At 37.4% G+C, this 20678-nt stretch overlaps 2 protein-coding genes across 3 annotated transcripts; both read right to left on the bottom strand.

Annotated features, from left to right (window-relative positions):
* Positions 1-368: 368 nt before the first annotated feature.
* Positions 369-15522, bottom strand: LOC103993469 (probable UDP-N-acetylglucosamine--peptide N-acetylglucosaminyltransferase SPINDLY). 2 transcript variants are annotated; one of them, XM_065162385.1, is made up of 13 exons: positions 15188-15522; positions 12670-12743; positions 12531-12595; positions 9692-9784; positions 9507-9608; positions 9215-9379; positions 8973-9061; positions 6642-6763; positions 4852-5033; positions 4321-4605; positions 2997-3144; positions 1003-1431; positions 369-913 (listed from the first exon to the last, which is right to left on the bottom strand). In XM_065162385.1, the coding sequence occupies exons 1-12, from the start codon at positions 15505-15507 to the stop codon at positions 1070-1072; spliced, it is 2007 nt and encodes a 668-aa protein (XP_065018457.1). In that variant the 5' UTR covers positions 15508-15522; the 3' UTR covers positions 369-913; positions 1003-1069. The 2 variants fall into 2 exon arrangements, with proteins under 2 accessions (XP_065018457.1, XP_009411826.2); XM_009413551.3 differs by having other exon boundaries at positions 15197-15522.
* Positions 15523-16525: 1003 nt separating this feature from the next.
* On the bottom strand, positions 16526-20234 carry LOC103993470 (fructose-bisphosphate aldolase 1, cytoplasmic-like). The gene is made up of 2 exons (XM_009413552.3): positions 19905-20234; positions 16526-17795 (listed from the first exon to the last, which is right to left on the bottom strand). Exons 1-2 carry the CDS (start codon positions 19930-19932, stop codon positions 16747-16749), a joined length of 1077 nt encoding a protein of 358 aa, XP_009411827.2. The 5' UTR covers positions 19933-20234; the 3' UTR covers positions 16526-16746.
* Between the last annotated feature and the right edge of the window lie 444 nt (positions 20235-20678).

Genomic DNA, 20678 nt, shown 5'->3' with positions numbered 1-20678 from the left:
TCATCATCATCACTATTATTCACACTGACAATGACCACCAACCTGATTCTGCCATCATGCATCCCATGGTCCTATTCCTTCTTCTTCATTGCAATTCAAATGTTTGGTGGTCCTATGAACCATCAAAACAATAAATTTCAACTGAGATACGTTCTGAACTCTGACTCTGAAGCCGCTTGGCAGGGACAGGATTAATGACACGGGCATTTTGCAACAGGACAAATACACGAGTGAGAGGAAAAGTGAAGAATGAATGATTCATCACAGGAATATGTTTGAGTTCATGAGCATCATCATCTCCTGATGCATATCTGTCACTGGTTTTTAGGATCCTGAAATCATAATTCAGGCCATCACAATACATCCTGTTGGATCTGATACATCAATAACCTAAGGAACATATAGGATGTACATGATGACATTTTACAGATTTCATGATCCACTGGCCTATTGAAACAACAGTTTTTGACCAAATAGAAATGCTTGGACGGTATTGCACTCATTCATTCGTAAGATAAATGAGCTCAAGAATGCCCGAAATCTGTTACAAAAAAAAAAGTGGGTTGGAAAACATGATAATAGAAAAACAACACGACGTCATCTACGCTACCTACGTACAAATTGCATATACAGGGTTTGGCAGCTTTTGCAAGCTTCGGATTATAATGTGGAGGGACCTGCATGTTTGGCTGAGTAACACCCGTAAATTTGTGACCTAATCAGATGCTTCAGGTACAATATAAATAATTGCTTCCAGAAGATCATCATGCTAGCCGATGGTGATCTCGACTGTGCAGTTTGCATTGCAATCACTGGTATACATCTACCTCTGTACATCCGACCAAGTAGTGTGTTGTGAATCTGAAAATAAGCATAGAGTTTCTTCCAGCAACCCTTGGCTGATGCTTTTTAACTACAAAAGGCAATGAGTGATTGCAATGCAACAAATGTATATGGGCTACAGCAACAAAAGAGAAGGAACTTCACATTGATTTGACATACCTGGAGCAGAGTTTCCTGTTCTGATTGTGGTCTCAAAGAGCATAGACAGGTGCCACCAGATATTCTATTAAGTTGCCCGCATTGTTTCCTGGATCCTAGTCATGGCAACTGCCTTTGTCATGTTGGACTTGGCGGCGTCAAGTAGTGGGTCTGACTGTAGAGCCTTTTCAAAACAGGTTTTAGCCTCCTCCCAGAGGCCCTCAGCCACATAAACAAGCCCAAGATTGTTGTAGGCTGGTGCATATCCAGGGCAAAGTTCCAGAGACTTTGCAAAAATTACCTTGGCATCATTGAACCTCTTTTGTCTCCGGTAAAGATTACCAAGGTTGGACAGGATGGCGTGAGCATGTTGATTTGCAGCAAATGAAAGCGCTTTCTTGTATACCAATTCAGCTGAAGATGGGTCATCCGTTAATTGCAGAGCGATACCTAGAACAATCAACAAATACAAGATCACTGAATGTGGTGCATTGCTTACTCGTGGTTAGAAAGATTATCAGAACATAAGATGATATTTCAGCCTGCCAGACTCATATCTAATGCCACATCTCTTAAAATTGGACTCTTAAACATAATCTAACAGGTTTCCAATGTTCTCAGCATACTATTACTTTTCTACTCCATAATGGTTAAGATTATATTGTCACATAACCAAAGTTGAGACTTTTAATTGCCCTGCCCAAAGCAAATTTGTTTCACTAGAAAAATATTATAAGTTGATGACCAACACGGAGGAAAATATCCAAATAAAACAACAGAAAGAAAATGATAAAAGGCAGGAGAGGAGGGAAAGTGGTCTATCAAAATTCTTAAGCCCTCAACCTCATTTCCACTTCCTTCAATAAAAGGGACAAAAGGCTTTTCTTTCCTTTTCGTTTTGACCCTTTCCAAGAATTGGTTATAGTGTTATGGATGAGTTGGATTCTATCAGCTTTGACATAGAAGTTTTGATGGCTGTCACCTAAACTTTCACTAGTTAAAAACAAGTTTGTAGAAGTATGTTCAGTAAGTAGGTTCATCATGACACCTGAAATTAGTGCTACTTAAATAAATATCTCCAAAACCTCAAAACACTCAAAAGCAAAACTAAATAAATGATTTCTAAAACTTAATTAAACCTGAAACTTTTTAAAAACTCATCAATAGGCTGTGTTTGGATCAAATAGATATACTACATGCAACCTGGACATATATTTTGCTATTGTTATCAGCAGAAGATAATTAATTTAAAGGTGTTTAAAATTCTTTCTCCATTGCTACATAAGAGAAGCCTTGGAGACTGCCAGTCAGGAGGAGTCATCGATGTGAACTATAAAACAAGAGGACAGTTTGGTAATAAATTGTACAACAAGCTTCAAAATTCAACAAACACGAGCAAAAAAAATCAGTGCATCAGCAATAACTTTGGAACTATTTTATGGCTCAAACTGTTATACCCTTAGGGTTGGCAAATTCCAGTCACATTGATTGCATATGTTGAATCATGCTGCCCTACAGAGTCCATGTCATATCATGCCAACCGATTACTATAATTTGTTGGCACATGAACAGCAGGATGATCATGGCACATCATCCAACATATCCATGTCATGATTGATAAGAAAATCAAAAGGTTTGATAGATGGGTCAATACAGATGGCACATCTTAGTTGACAAATTACCAAACATTCAAACCCTCCCAACCCACTAATGGTATAACACTTAGCATGGCTACCACAAGCAGTCTTCTGCTCGCCATTAATTATCACAAACAGACAATCTAGCCTCCCTATTTCCCTCCTTTGTTTTTCCATCTTGCAATGTCAGTATGGTATCAATGAGGTCTGTACATGGTGTCCTGTGAGATAGTAACATAATTATCAGCTAAACAAACTCATCACCCTCGTGTTCTTATTTATGGTATAGCTAGTAGCCTGAAAAACCAGTAGCTCTTATTGCTTTCTGACACAGCCAAATAAAAAAGTACACCAGATAACGAGACCAGAAATAATTACCAAGATTGGACCATGCAAAGCTGCATTCTCTTGATCGGGCTACTGCTGCCTTGAGGAACTTAACAGATGCCTTGAATTGCATGGTACAAAGGTTGTGTAAACCAAGTTGATGCCATTGAATTGCATCATCTGGATCCTCTTCAATTGCCTGCAACAAAGCATTACTCATAAATTCAACAGAAGTGTGCAAGTCATTGCACAAGCAGTGATGCATAATGATATCAGCAATCTCTTCAAACAGTGCCTTCAAAAATCTTAAACTTGCCAGTATATGCATTTTCAATTTGACTATTTATCAAAAGTTATAGCAGAAGACTCATGATATCAAGGATTTTCAATTTAAAATTATAACATTTAATGACAAGATGGTCAAAAGACACATTCTCCAACATCAAAGGTTGTGACTGTGAAAAAGGTTTGCAAAGTGCTTCCCATATGAAGATAGGTATCAGTGCATCTAAGGAACCTAACTTGATATGAGGTAGCAAGAAACTATCAATAGTTTATAATGATAAACTTACTATGCTTACTTCACACTTAACAGATGGAAAAGGTTATTTGACATGTGCAGGAAACATTCTTAAGTTATATGATGAACAACCAGGAACCCACAAAATTAAGCATTGTCCACATGATGACCATATAATATAGCCAGTATGCAGTTCTAATAATGTGCACGATTATCTAAACCTAGTGGGTTTTGCCTCTGAACCTGGATTTGCAAATATTCATGTGAACACATAGGAATGCACCAGGTTAATTAAGGTGGAGCATGGGTTATAGAACTTGTCAAGAGTGTACCAAAATGAAAGAGACTAGAAGCTAAATGGTATCAGTTGGACTCACTAATTTTATAGAAAAGAAATTAGTAGTAGGAGTAATAACATTATCATTGTATCCAAGGGATGTGCCGGCTTAAATGACACTAAGTGCATAAATCCTTATTGATTGATTAATACCTTTGTGGCAGCAGATCTTATTCTCCCTTCTATCTTCTCTATTTGCTTTATATCACTACTTGTCCTTAGTTTCAAGTAAATGATAGCTATTCAAGACAGGGAAAGCTCATTTTCAAATTAGGGTAACGACTAATCATGGACAGCACATGTCAGCAATGCTGCAGCAAGCAAACAATGCCATGGCATTAGAGCAGCAATACGAGGTCCTTGTCATGCTGATTGAAATGCTAACCCCAGAGCATGCCCATATGCCATACCGACAAGTGATCAGGAACAGTATGCAGAAAGGATGAAAATTATTGGCACAACACATTGATGTGGAACAAAAAAGAATATCATAGATCCATGTAAAATGTAAGCATCACCTGTTTTAATGTATAAAGGGCTCGCTCATCTGCTTCATCCAAATCCATCTGCCCAGAACCAAAAGCAGATGCTATTTCATGTTGAGCTCTATGAGCCATTGCCAATCCTGCCCATGCTATTGGAAGATCAATAATTGCAGGGTCACCTTCTTTCAGAATAGAAGCCATTTCATTTGCAGCCCATGAAAGCTGTTCTCTAGAATCTTGTGTCCTTTCAACATCTTTGATTCGATGAACTGCTATTGCATACCTGGTAGACATTTGAATAGGCTCTAAATTTGCTGCCTGCAGATTAAAAAAAAAATGCTGCAAGACTTATTACTTCAAATGAAGAACATTTTAGACCTGTTCAATAAAATTTTCAAAAAAAAAAAGGTGAACTAAAAAAGTTTAGAAAACCTTTAATCTAACTGATAAAAAATTTTATGATTGATGTTGTTCTAATTCTTTTCTAAACATATTTTAAGTTGCTTTCACTTCAACCAGAATCCAAGCTTCAGCAATGATTTTAAATAGAACTGAGAGTATGACCTTCTCCAGGCACTTTTTGGCACTCCTGTGATCACCTGACACATAATATGCATTGGCAAGATTCACCCATAATGGTCCAGCTCGTGGATCAGCTTTCACTGCCACTAATAAGCACTCCTTTGCAACAGTTGTAGCTTCTACTTGATGCACAAAAGCCCCTTCTCCTGCATTGGCACCTGGACCTGATATGTTAAAAGATATTAGAATGACTGATGATGCTGTCTAGATCACATCAAACTATGACCAACAACTGGTGATTCTAGTATAATTTTTTGCCACATTTGTAATTGTTCTACACCAAAATTGATAAAATAAGAAGTCTGACTATCATTAGTTTGCTACTATGACTAATTGACCTTATTATAGAAGATCATTTGCTTTCAAGATTAAAAGACTCCTATTATGCTATTCAATTTGATGTCATAGCCAGCTACAATTACAAATTTGCTCCACATCTAATCTCAAACCATTATTGAACAACAGTTATGTTGCATTACATACATTTGAAATTAATATAGAAAATCAGCAGTAATTGACTAATTTCTACCCCCTTCAGTTTCCAACACCCCTCATTTCTGTTCTAGTCTCAAAAACCAGTCCATGCATTACATCACAACAACATAATACAGTGGATATGCAACCTATTGACCACACAAGGAATTGTAGATTCAAAAAAGTGAAATTAATTTCTCCAAGCAATGTATTTGAAATTGAAAGATAAAGTTACATATAAATTTCAGTACATAGGAAAGGAAAACAATGAATTTCTACATAATAAGCTAACAAGAAGAGCAAAGTAAATAAGCAAACAGTGAACAGTGTGCCATTTTATCAAACTAAATTGGGTTAGTGCCACAAATGGTCCCTGCACATTATTGGTTAGTCGAATTAGTCCCTCTACAAAATTTTTAATTTGTTGGATACCATTATTTTTGTGAAAGCATCAGTCCCTCCCCTGTTAGAGTTCTGATTCTGTAGACACTGCCATCTACTGGTACTACAAAGAAAATAAAACTTACTTTTAACTTTTAAGTTTTAACTGGTAATTTATCGCCACTTTAACATGAAAATGACCTCTTTGTTTGATTACAAGGTAATACTGCACATTAACCCTCCCCAGCCCTGAACACTGACTAGAGCATTGTGCACTGGATTCCCTTTTTTTTTGCCACATCATCCTATATTCCTTAAATTCCATCTTCATCGTCCATCCTCTGTCTTGTGCTCATCCTCCTCCTACTCATCCTCCTACACTGCTGCAGCCACTGTTCCCCAGAGTCTTCCCCTATCTGATGCTGACATCTTCTCTCATAGTAGCACCACGGATGGTTGGTCTATTGCTCTTCATCTTCCTCGAGCACTGCTAAAACCCTACCATCCAAGCCTTCCCCTCTCTAGCAGCAGCTTCTCAAGAAGAGAAAGATAAGGATGAGATGCAATCACTCATGATGTTACACTTACATTTCTTTTCTTTTTCACAGATTGCCATATCAGCCACTTTAGCACCCCTTGTGAGGGAGGGAGAAAAGAAATGTCAAACAATTGATGATACAGGAACCAAATTAGCTAAAGATTTTGTAGTGTTAATAACTAAATTGACCAACCAAAATTATACAAGGACCATGTGTTGCATTAAATCAACAAAACTGAGCAGATACCAGAATTAAAAACAATATAATTTGCACATAAAGAAGAAAATGAATTGCCTAGGAAAAAAAAGTTGAGAGAGTGAGTTAGTGTGTGAATTTATAGTGAATACAGATGGAACTGATCACATCAAAAAAGAATACCTGGGATGATTGAAGCATATTTACACAAAAGCAAAGTTGCATAGTTCATCAGAGCAGCAGGATGGTTTTGGTCTTTTAGAAGAAGGTTTTGAAAGCATTTTGCAGAATATTCCAAATTCCCACTGGAAGTTATTACAAACCATTAGTTCTTAACCACAAAAGAATAAATGAAGCAAACAAAAGCAAGTTAAAAATAATAACACTCAGTTTTGGGGTCTGGAATTGATCCTGCAGTGATCTTATATTTGCTAAAAGTTCCTAGAAAGTTACATCGACAGATATCCCAATCCTAGCTTTATCAATGCCAATAACAAGCTCAAGAGAAAATCAATAGTTTAAGAAAAAAACAAGAAAACACTATCATAATTTTATAAACAACAGAAAGGATAAGGGTAGCAGTAAATAATGATGTTTTGTTGTTACCACAGAGTACATTAAGTTTGATTAGATAAAATGAAATAAGCCTATGATGGCCACCTGAATGGTAATAAGACTTGCATTACCCAAAATAGAGTAAAACATTTAAGGCATGAATTTAATAATCAGATAAGGAAAATGCAGACATTTAAGCAGCTTAATGAGAATAGAGTTTTCTAGAGCTGCCTCCAGAGCAAACACTCATTCGTATAAGTTCATAAAAGATAGTGTCTTTCCAATTGCAAAACAAACACTATCAAGGATTCTCTGTATTAGTTTTTTGGATATTTCATCAATAATTAACCACATTAAGTATTTAATGAATACTGCAAACTGTATGATTAAGGATCGATATGAATAAAGTGTCAATGCAATTAAAAAATCAAAAATGTGATGCCATGTAATAATGTCTGCCCAAAGAAATGATAGGAGCTTTCTGTTAGAAGTCCCCTGGCTCGAACCTATGGTGCTTAGACTCAGAACTACATCCCACCATACCCATGTCAACATGACACGGCACTAATGTCGGTAAGAGATGTGAGTCCAACTCTGCTGGAATTGATGATAATTGGCCATAAATTGCTAGATTTAGTCACATGGCTAATTCATGCCAGAATCAGAAACTATAGTCATTCTGCCAAACGCAAAGAATGAAAAAGCAACAGAAAATTGAGAAAAAACAAGAGAACCAAAGAAGATGACAAAGAGAAGTGGAGATAATGTGTGCACGAGAGAGAGAAGTGAGCAAATCCAATTTGAGACTTTACTTCTTTCCCATGTTGTCAAAAAAGAGGAGTAAATGATTGCAAATAAATCCTATTATTCAAATTGAATAACATCAGATCCTCTCCAACTGGTTTTTCTGAAAATTACAATATTGCATCTTAATCATCCAATGATGAGAAGCATGATTTAAGAAAAATAAGAGAAAAAGAAAGGATAGGAAGAAAATAAAAGGAAAATGTCTTAATGTGAATTTAAAAATTAGTAAAACCTATTTCGATTTTGAAATCAAGGATTTAAATACTGGTTCAGTACCAACTTCAGTAACCTACCAAACTTATACAGTACTGGAATATCAAGCAATACATCAACTTGTATGCTAGGTATCATTGAATAAAATATAAAATAGAATAAAAATTATCAGTATTGTACTGATATCAACTATCAAGTAAAACATTTTGATACCAGTATTTGGTTGAATCAGTACATAAATCTGAATGTCATTTAAATTCCTGTTTGAAATAAATTTTAAAATTAATCAAGCGCATATTTAAATATTATATACATCCAATCACTTTTTCTTGGACCAATGTTACCTAGTCGGACGTAGATTTGGGCTCTTTTAACTTGTATTCTTGTATCCTCAATTAGAGCAATATATATGTAACACACTAGATTCCATCTAACATTTGACACTTTGTAACTGAATCAAAGCAACGTAGGCTAGAAACTTCATTCAATACTAAAGTTCTCAAGGTTATTAGGTGGTTGCAGTTCTGTGTAAGCTGCCTAGCACCTGCACAACACACGTTTGAGATTTGTTTATGAACTAATTAGATATTATAATAATTCAACATGTTGAACTTTCTAATGAATGTTATTCCAGCTTAGAAATCTCGCTTACAATACTAATGCCCTTTACAACATGCCCTCTGCATACCAAGTACAAATTGGACAAAAAAAGTTCACTGAAGCATATTTAATCTTCAGAAGGATTTTTTATCTAAAAATGTCAAAGAACCATAGACAACAATACATACATGTCAGGACTAATGTTCAACAAGCATGGTATATGTTGGCTAACAGACAAGAAGCCATCTACAAAATGCATATTAGAACTAGCAAAATAAAGAAATGAAGAATCAGAAACACTTCAGAAGTAGGCAAGAAAAGCTTCTATAATTTCCATACCTTTGAAGGTAAGCAATTCCAAGATTTGCTAGTGAATCCAAGTAGTCTGGAACAATTGCTAACAGAGATGATAAAACTGATATAGCACTCTGCAAAACCCAAAAAGAGAGATAGATTGTATTAAAAAATAACAATACCATGAGCATGAGTAGAAAATCTTGTCAAATAACCAGGACAAACTGTAAACTCTAAAAGGAAATAGAGCAAAACAAAGAAAAAAACCAGTTCCAACAAATGTGCACCTGCAGTCGTCCTGTTCTAAGAAGTAGTAAACCAAGTGTATTCCAGAAAGCTGCTTGTTTAGCATCAGATTCAACTGAACATTTCAACTTGACAAGAATTTCCTCTAATTCATCTCCTTCAAGCTCTTTTTCTGAACTATCCCCAGCATTTGCTAGCAAAAGGCACTGGATCACAGGAGAAAAAAGTATAGAATAGCAGAGCAGGCCATCAAAAGTTATCAATTCACAAGCTGTCAATGCAAGTTAGACAATCTATTTTTTAAAATCCAATACTTAATCAAAGGACATGCACCTGTGCATGATGTATCAGCACTAAAGAGAGCAAATCTGTTCTTTGAATTTCTTCTTCATCCTTTTGTAGTATCTCTGTTGACTTTTCAAAAGCTAATACTGCCTGAAATTTATATCAAGAGGATAAAAAATACTTGCATTTTCAGTGACCTGCAAGTAAACAGTAGAGTCGAATTAACTTATCACCTTCTGTGGCTGGCCCAGTCTCTGGTACATTAGCCCAAGGACAAAGTGTGTGTGAGCATTTTTCGGCATCTTTCGCGCCATATGTACCAAACCCTACCAGTAGCAATTAGCTTCATTATACACATTTTTTATGATGGGAAGTTGGTAGATATGAGATAAGAAGTCATTATCATCTGTTAAACAATGTGACAGAACAGCTAAACCTTAAATTTGCCTTCAATCTTTGTTCATTAAGAAGTGCTTGGTTAAGTAAGACTACGAGTAGTGAACAATCTTTAGATTTTGTTATAGCGTTGCAGAGAAGTGTTAAATTTGTGAGATGGGATTACACTTCTCGCATATAAGCTCATGGTGCATAGCTCCTTAAACCAGTAAAATGTTAATATGCTTCCCCCAAAAAAAAAAATTTATATCTCATCAGCATGTTTGCGGCACCTAACTTAGTAATTTGTCTATTGTCATTTGTTCACCAATTTCTTCTACAAACTTATCAAACAACTCAAAAATCTTTCTCCAAATTTGATAAATGAAAATGCATCTATTGACTTCACAAACATAGTTCCCAAAGAACTATTGACCATAAAATTAATTATACTCTTTTGTCTCCTATCGGTCTAAGCATTTGACATAATAGAGCAACTATGTTTTGCACATGATTTTTTGTGGCCCTTCGATAGGTTATTTGTGTACTCCAACTCTTTCTTTAATAGTGCAAATCTCAACTCATGATAACTTAGAGGTTTTAATCCCCTATCATATATTTCAATAACTTCAATCATCTCTTTAAAACTATCTAAATGACAAGAATTAAAGAGAGTTCCAATCTAATAGAAGAAGCGAGTAATGTGTTGAATCATTCTTCCCCTTATTTCCTTATCACAAGCATGACTTATTTGTTTGTTTTAATTTTGTTCCTGTTTATCCTTGCTGATTTTGTGATTCTTGATACATATACAAGTCCATTGATCCCCTTTTGGGCTTCTTAGCAATCACAACTTTTTTTCCTTTTCTGTCATACACTGTTTTCCCACAAGCATTGACACTTTCTAAATGATCTTTTCTTCATTATCTCTAATATATTGAACATCATCCTCGGATAAAAGCCCATAAGATTCATTCCTTTGTGTCTTTTTCTCATTCATATAAATCAACAACTCTTCTTTTACATCATGTGGACATTTTTTGTATACCGATGCATTCTTGAAGTTTCCTAGTTGATTTTGTTTTGCACGGAAAATACCACCTCTAGCAGTCTTCTCATAAAAAATACAACTCACTACATTATGATCCTTTAGATAATTACATTTCCAATCAGAATCCTTTATTGAGGTTTTGACGAATCTTCTAAATTATTCTGTACACTTGTCATTATTCATGAAATATAAAAAAAAATTGAATATTGAATGCAACATACGTTAAGAAATATGTCAATAACAACATATCATGTGGTATGTTGCAAGCCTACAAAAATAGAATGCCAACTGTTATGTTATGTTCTAAGCATAGTGTTTTCAAAAAGGGTTAAATCTGAGGCGGATGCTGACTGCTAAATAGTGTTTTTTAACCGCTGTTATGTTCCAAGCAGTGTTCAATGCAGTGTTTTCATATCAACGTGATACATGTGGCTAAACAGAAATATGCTAAGTAGGTTTCTGACCAGCGCTAAAAAGTTCTAAAGAGTGGATCAATATGGTGTTAAACAATTTGAACCAGCACTAAATGGTTCTAAAGAGCATACACTAAATGGTTCTAAAGAGCATATCAATATGGTGCTAAACAGTTCTAACCAATGCTAAACAGTTCTAAAGAGGGACTTGAGAAGAGGAATAACTGATGACTGTGGCGGAAGGTTGGGGAAGGAGAAGGTGACAGACGAAGCTGTGGATGAAGGTCGCAGCGCTGGACGAAGGTGGCGACGGCATACAAAACTACGGACAAAGGCAGCGACGCCAGACGAAGGCGACAATGATGTATGAAACTACGGACGAAGGTAGCGAACGAAACTTCGGATGAAGACAATGGCGACGAACATAGAGTTTCACTTCGGGTTTGTCTCAATTGGGGGGCGGGTTCTGTGTTAGGGTACATTAGTTGGTTCGATTGAGCTAATTTGCACGTTCAATCGTACCAGGCTCGAACCCAGACCCAACTTCACTTGGGTGCTCGCTTGAGCGATTAAACCAATTTATGTGTTCAGTTGAACCAGGATTGAACCCAGACCCAACTTCACTTGGGCACTCACTCGAGGCACTCAAGCAAGCGCCCGAGCAATGCTTCATTGAAACGCCAAGCCCAAAAGTTTTGCTAGGCGCTGGAGCCTCGCCTTGCCCGAGCACCTTTTGAAAATGCTGCAACTAAGAATTGATAACATGAAAAAATGGTGGAAAAGAGAAACTAAAAGCTATAAGGATAATGGATATTGTTAATAGGAAAGATTCTAGACATGAAAAACAAGGTGATCGCTATTTGGTCTAAGCAACCAAACCATGGTGAGAACCATGGTTTCAGAAACCAATCAGATCTGCGCACACCTTGCTGGATTTTACTAGTCGGATCAAAAATCGACACATCGGGACCTGCATATTGATGGGTACGATGTGTCAGTATGCTGGTACGAAACAGACTCATACCATCCAACCAGGGACCAGTATGGGTCCTATATGGCAAGAACCGCACTAAGATCAATGGTGTAGTTTGGATCTTGAGAATAATAGTGTCAATTAAAAATTAACCTAACAAAAGGAAACTTATACTTCATACTCAATATTGGTAAATACTATTTCAGCCTCAACATATTAAAAAAAGCAAACTGATGCCTTAATAAAGATGAGAAACTCACAGCTTTCAGACTACTGACTTTTTCCTCACGAGACACAGAAACTCCTTGACAATGTTGATCAAGATCTGTGTAGTTTCCAGAAACTCAGAAGTAATCTTGGATTTCATATGAGATAGCCAGATATTGGTAAGAACTATACCTTCACCATCGATGATATCAGAATCTCTGATAATCGCTGCACTGTTGACTGTACTGCTCTCATCCATGCTGTTCCTGAAGATTTTTGTAGTAATAAAACAATGTTAGAATACCTTCCCAAACTGCAAACTAAAAGAAGAAAAGCAACAAGACTTTTAAGACTTCTGCAGTGGTAAATGCCAACCAATTTATAAATAAAAATAGACATGTCAAACCTAGACACGACTATTCAAGTTTCAAGTTTCAACCACCAAAAGGGTTGTCCAGCCTTTATCTAAATTCTAAAGGTTGTCCAGGACCATAGAAGTCTAGAAGATGGGATATGGTTGAACTTCCACAGCCTCAAGATGCATGTTTGAAGTCCTATTCTTACAGAGACAGTATATGGATTACTTTAGAAGACCTGGTAGATGATTTCTAAGGTCAACAAGAAATCCCAGATGGATTAAGAGAAGAAATCTTCGTTATTCTTGGACTGATTTTCATAGTTAATTCTAGTATTTACTTAGTTATACCCAAACCGTCCTTGTCAGAGCCTACCTTGGCCAGCAAAGACAAAGGTCTCTGGATCTAAGTTGGGTCCAGATGACACAACAGCAATGCCTTCCTGAGACCATGGAGGACCTGGATCATGCTACCAGATCTCTTTGACCATCGCTATCTTTCTCCTTCACATTATGAGGAATCATGTAGAAAACATCATACATTAAAGAAGAAAGTTCACATTGGGTTGAGCCAAACATTGGACTCAACATTTTTGTGTGGACAACTTGATGAAAATATTTTCAACTGCAGCTAAATTGTTGGTAAGATCAAAGATTGTTGTACTGACCAACACATGTCAATATGTTGAAACATGTTGAGATTGTGCCATGCAGAAGGGTGTAACAACGTGTAGAACCAGACAAGCAAGATTTTATGGGAATTGAAGAAAAGCTACTCTCAAATGGTCAAAAGGACGTAAAGCTTCCTGAAATTTCTTTGCAACAGAAACACTTCTTGATGATCTACTACCACAACTTTTGCATCACATTTTGTGATGTTGACATCTAACATCATATGAAGAAAAGGAAAGCAATGAAAAATAAAGTAATATGGCAACATAATCATAGATTGAAGGTGGGGAAGTTGTAGAGGATTATAGGCTTACAATTTCAAAAGAAAATAGTTTCCATGATTATTTAGAAGGTCATTCAAATTATTCTAAAATTCAGAGAACAATTTAACTAAATTATGGACATGATTATTATTTCAATATTGTCTATTATTAAGTAATTAAGGCACCAAGGCATATATTTAGTCATGTATCCAATGTGACAAGCAAGTTGGCAAAATTGGACAACACTGAGTCATTTGGTTCTGTGCCACTAAAGAACACAAAGAGGACAGCAACTCACAAAATTTCGTGTAATCCAAATCATAGATTGTTTGCAATCCAAAACACGAAAATCAACATTCCAACTAGTCCCGTAAGAAACTAAAAGGAAAAGGAAAAAAGAATGACACAAAGCATAAGAGTAAATCGAAAGAAGAAAGAAAAATGATGTACAAAAGAAGGCCTATTGGAATCTATGATTTCAATATATTTCTCCCTCAATAATTTTAGGGGCACACTGCCAAATAGACCTTTACTCATTTGGTCTATTGGAATCTATTTAGATATCACAAAGTTTATCGTAATGACATGTGCATTTAAAAAACTTGGATAGAAATATACGATGAGCATATGCTAGTTAATTCCCTTACACATGCTTCTCAATTAAATAGTACATGGATTTGTGTTCCAACAAATAGGAAAGGCATAGGTAACAGAATCAAGGGTATCTCAAAAAGAAGATATCTAAAATATTGTCTTATTAAAAAGGGTACCAAGAGGCATTGCCAATTCCATTTCCTTTTCGAGAACAAGGATGAGAAACTGATTATTATTTTTTCAACATGAATGTGGCGTGAACTGAGATTGAGGTTGTCATTTCTTTGGAGCAAGCTCGCTGCAAATTGTGCACAATCAGAAGGTTATCCTTCTAATTAAAACCCCCTTTTTTTTACAGATTAATTAGTCTCTCTCATCTCCTTGCACTGATCTGTGCAAATCTATAAGAAGCACTATGAGTTACAATGTCTTACAAACCATTTCTCAACATATCCAAAGATTTCAAAAATGGAACACACGTAGAACCTACGATTCGAACAGTTTATTATGCCCAGTAGAACAGATGATCAACTCCATCAATGAATGCCTATATTTTCACTAAGAAGTACAAGATTCAGAAACTGATGTGACAAGCTCCTGAACTTATCATTCTTAATATATGGAAAGAGAAAGAAAATCACCAACTTTTAACAAACTATTGAAACTAATTGTCCTTCGCCAGCGGTAGATAAATCAAACACGTTGGACAGATAACTCAGTGGAAGTAACCGAGCGGTAATCGATCGAACGAGTCATGCATACCATGAAAAAGAGAGCTTACAGGACGGCAAAGAAACAATACGAAGGAAAGGAGAACATTAGAAACCTATCAAACCTGGGGATAGAGTGGGGGACGGAGTCGAGCGCGCATTCCTCACCGTCGCTCTCGGGAGGATCGACGTTGAGGTCGGCGATGATGACCGGTCTCGAGGGCGGCGGTCTTTTCATCACCTCTTCCGGTTTGGCCTGATTCTCGCCAACGACCGGCTCCCCGTTGGCCACTGGCTGCGATTCCGACATCTCTCTTCGTCTTCTTCGCTCACAGATTTCCTCTCTCTCTCCAAAACCTCGACAAGGGTTACGGGGTTTGGGGACACCGACCATCGAGTTCGATTCCAAGATAACACGCCCCGACTCACCCTCCATTCACCCTCCCACTTGGATGGGGCGATGGCGTCGGACGTGTGCGAGTGATCGGGTCCACCGTCGGGTGTCGTCGAAGTGTGTCGATTAATTGAGTTAGGGTTAGCAAATAACGTGTGCGACAGAATAAACCAATTGGTTCGGGGTGTCAAGTCAACCCGATAACCCGATAGTCCAATCGAACCCGCTCCGGTAAGTCAAGCACGGATCCTAAAATTGGATCCATTGTTGGGTCATATGTGGATCTATAACATCGTGTATGATCCGAATTCGAGTTTCGTGTTCAGTCATGCATTGTGGCCGTTCACTCACTGGAATGCTTTGATAGAATGAATGAAGCAAAATAGAAATGATAGATTTTATATACAAATCTAAGTGGAGGAGAGAAAAATTTATTGTAGACAAAGATTTGAAGGACAAAAGGAATTGAGGATAAAACTTGAGTACTAGAATTTGTAGTAGAAAAAGAGATGTAGAATTTGTAAATGTCTATGCACCTCAAATTGGATTAGGTAATACAAGGAACAATTTACTAGGGAGAAGAACAAAGAGGGAGGCATCACATGGCTTTATAATTATTAGAAAGATGGTGAAGAGAGTAATATACAAAAAAAATTGGACAAACTTATGAACACAATAGATGATCTTCTTGCAATTGCAATCTCTTGTAGAATTAATTGTATTGTTTGATCTGTCAAAAATTAAGCAGGTACAAAAACTAAGCCTCCAAAGTTTTGACTGAGCATCATACAGCAGTTGTGGAGTTCATCATGCCAGATTAATGTTCAATACAACCTGCCTAAATAGATATCAATAAACAAATTGCAACACCAAAACCTTCTGCAACAAAATCTGCTGGCTTCCTGTCAAGAACAGTCCAGTCTCCTAGAGAGCTTTGTGCTGAAAAAAGTACAAACAAAATGTTGTCCAACCTTTGACAACACTTAGACATTTCAAGAATATAGGAAGATAGTACAACCTAAGAATAAGATCACTAATGAAAGCATGAGAGTTCCAAATATGAGCAGCAGGAGAGGCACATCTCCCTCTGATAAACATCAATTCTTTTTGAAGTAACAAATTGAAGTAAAGAGTCATACAAAACTTGAAGGCATAAATGCCTCCCAACTTATTCAAAACATCAAAGATGAAGGATCCCTAGATAGGGAAATGGTTTAAACTTAGGAGACCCTCTTGACACTTTTAACATGAAAATGCCATTGGTAAAATAAACAAGCCTGATCAATACTTGTAGTCCTTGACATGGAGGCTCTCTGAGACACCTTCACCTCCAGCAGCGTCACCCTTGTATGTCCCCAGTGTTGCCTCGGAGTTTGCCTTGCACCTTGCAAGGAAAGCAGTCCTTGCCTTGTCAATGTTCCCCTCCTTCCCAGCCCATGCCTTGAGTGTACTTTGCTGCAGAGCCCGACCGAACGAGAAGGAAAGTGACCATGGCTTCTTTCCCTTCAGCTTGTTCATAGCATTCAGGTTCAGGGTAGCCTCCTCTTCACTCTGTCCTCCTGAAAGGAAGACGATTGCAGGGACAGCAGCAGGAACAGTCCTCTGGAGAGCACGCACTGTATGCTCCGCAACCACCTCAGGAGCCACTTTTGCTGATTCTGACCCTGGTGTCACCATGTTAGGCTTCAACAGAGTTCCTTCCAGAAGAACGTGATGGTCATTTAGTGCCTTGTAGCATGCAGCAAGCACCCGCTCTGTAACATCGGCACATTTCTTGATATCATGTGGCCCATCAACAAGGATCTCTGGCTCTACAATTGGGACGAGACCATTCTCCTGACAGATGATAGCATAGCGTGCCAACCCATCAGCATTTGCATTGATCGACAGTTGTGAAGGCTCATTTGGACCAATCTTGAGGACAGCCCTCCATTTGGCAAAGCGAGCCCCTGCTTCATAGTATTTCTTGCAACGCTTGCCAAGGTCATCATGACCCTGGGTAGTGGTCTCACCATTGGTACCAGCAAGTTCAATGGTGCCCTTGTCTACCTTGATACCTGGCAGGACTCCACCCTCCTTGAGGACTTCAACAAAAGGCTTCCCATTGGCTGTCTTCTGGTAGAGGGTCTCCTCAAAGAGGATGGCACCACTGAGGTATTGGAGGGCACCAGGGGTGCAGAAAAGAAGCTCACGAAGAGCACGACGGTTTTCCTCGACATTCTCCACATTGATACTAGCAAGGCGCTTGCCTATCGTGCCAGTGGACTCATCAGCAGCAAGGATACCCTTGCCTGGGGTGCCAATGTAGGTAGCATTAGCAATAAGCTCATCTGCAAGATGAAGAAACACAAGCTTGTAATCATTACATGCAAGAATATACAGTCATACAACAATAACAAAAAGAGCACATTGGGATGACTTATTATCTTCAACTAAAAAGAATTTCTATTTATGTCCTAGGCATGTTAAAAAGAACTATAAATATCCAAAATTCTAAATTTTAGTAGTTCTCAAAGGAAAGACAGACTAAATGGAGAAGACCATGCACCATCCATCTATAACTTCAATTGCTAAGTCATCAAGACAATTTACCTTTCTTCTTGCAATAAATGCCGGAGTAAATTGATCATGTAACTGCTGGATGGACCAATTGGAACCATATTTAGTAAGCTATTCTAGTGTTAATATGATACTGAAAGGCTATGGCCAACTTCTAAAACATCTCACTATAGCATCTCAAAGCATTCAGACCACATGCATTTAACAGTTTCTTAATAGTTAAACAATCATTGCAAAATTTGACAAGATTAGTACAGCCACAAAGCTTAAGTTGGTCAGAAAACAAAGAAGAACAATTATGCACTCACAATCGCACCAACGTATAATTCTAAAGAGAAGCAGTACAAAAAAGGATTATATATGCCATCAAATATAACATCTCAATGTAAAAATAAAATTAACCTTCTTGGAGTTGATTAGCCTGCACTGATCACTCTATAACATTACATCTACAGCATGAATGATAAATCAAAAACATGATCACCACTGGTCTTCCGACAGTGTAATTTATATATGATTGTTTGATCACCACACTTAACACCTAAGAGACCCCATCATCCATAATGCTGAATACATGAAATAGCAGCTGTAGACCCCTGGACTCCCGGACATGGTAAACAATTAGCATATGCAGAACATGTAGCCAATCGTGCAGATAATGTGAGGGCATGTTAATATGCCACAGATGGAAGATGATCGAGAATGGTAAGATTGCATTAATATCTTAAGCATAAGAGGAGACTTACTATATTACTCTCAGAAAATTTACCTGTTTCCTATTACATATTACTCAATTAGGTTCATGAATGAATACATACATCATCCTACTTTAAGTGAATTCCATATTTGCTTGATAACTTCCATAACCTACTTTAACTTAAACATGGTCCGATACCTAATCAAACATACTTCTGGAATACAATACACAAATCCAAGAGCATGTTATCTAGATTTGGACTGAGGATGTTCTTACATAATAACTCAGAACACCAGAATCAAACAACCTTGGGTCACATGCAACAAAGACTTAGAAGCTTCCAAAAGTGAAACAAGGATCAAATAAACAAAATCTATAAAATTGCCAAATTCAGTCAATTATTTAGCAAATGACCAACTAGATTTTCCAACAACCATTTAAAGAAAATTTAGCAGTTAAATCAGGAAAACGCAAACTGGAACGAAGGAAAGAAGGCATTCCATAACCGAGGTTCTTTGGCTGTCTAATTGCGTGAGGTGAAAGTGTTTATTAGTAACGATGACCACACCGAGAAAATAAAATTTAAGATTTCTAGGTGTTTCAATGTAACGTAGACAACTAAACCAATTTTCGCCATTAAAATTTACAGTATAGAGATGAGGATGGTTCGGGATAAACAACGGCAAAATGGATCAAAAGCTGTGCATAGGATCAACAAATGAATCAAAGAAAAAAGTAGAGTTGTTGTGCTCATGACACAAAGATTAGATAAAATAATTATTTATATAGGGGGTCTTGTTGAGAGCAAAAAGAAACCTATCTTTCTCACCCTTAACCTCAGTTATACTCAAGTAACAGAGAAAAAAAAAGGACCAAAAGTCGAAAAGGCACCCTTTGAAAGCAGACCCAGGAAAAAGAACAACAAAGCAAGATCATCAATAGAACTACGACACTCGAAGAATAGCATCAAAAGTTAGATAAACAAGCAGACGCTCAAGAACAAACAAAAACACGATTTTTACGTGACAGATAGTTCAGATCTGAATCGAACAATAACCAAAGAATCAATAACCATCTCGAATCCAACGAGACACGACAAGATCCCCAAACGCACATCGATACCTTAGTTTAATGAAAACAGAGAGTTCACGAGGAAGGGCGACGGCATCTAAAGAGATTATACCGTGGTATTGGCCGCAGTAGGCAGACATCTTCGAAGAAGAAAGATTAGAGCGAGCGAGATAGAGGGCAGAGGAGAGTCGCAACGACGAAGGATGGCGGAGGGGGTTTGCAGGTATAAGTAGGAGGACGTCGAGGCCGAGAAGGATGGGGTCGGTGCTGATGCGATTGGATCGGGTAAGGTGTCAGGTTTGGGGCAGAGGGAGTGCGAGATGGCAGCCCTTCGACGGTTTGGTCAAAACTTGTGGCCGCCGCTTGCGGCTGCGGTATTCGTTCCTTATAACAGACGCTACGCTCACCTGCCGGCCGTGCAAACCCGCATCGGTCCGCCGTCGGCGCGGCAGATGGGGGCCAGCCAAAACGTTACGAGTCATATAACGTGCATATACCAGAACCGTTATATATCTTTTTTTATCAGACCGTTATATAGTCTGTAATGTGCAGGCATGATATGATTTTAATTTTTAAGAATTCTCAGAACAATTTTAAGATAATAAAAAAATAAATAGTGAAATATATTTGTCACTCTGAAAATTTTATAGGATAATCTGACAACTTTTTTATTGTTTCCATACAAAAGGTTCATAAATAATATTTTTGAGTAATTTTAACTTCCATGAATAAAAAGAAAAAAAAGAAAGAAAAGAAATAACTCCAACAAGTCAAGTGAATGAAACATCTAATGCATCAACACAGTACAAATAATCCAAAAGAGAAAAAAAAGAAAAGGAAGTAATTTTAACATGATTAGTAGGTTACACATCCCATCCATCAAAAA

The sequence above is a fragment of the Musa acuminata genome, chromosome BXJ3-8 (assembly GCF_036884655.1).
Source record: "Musa acuminata AAA Group cultivar baxijiao chromosome BXJ3-8, Cavendish_Baxijiao_AAA, whole genome shotgun sequence".
Lineage (NCBI taxonomy): Eukaryota > Viridiplantae > Streptophyta > Magnoliopsida > Zingiberales > Musaceae > Musa > Musa acuminata.
Note: the sequence above shows the minus strand (reverse complement) of the source record. Positions and strands in the feature narration are given on the sequence as shown.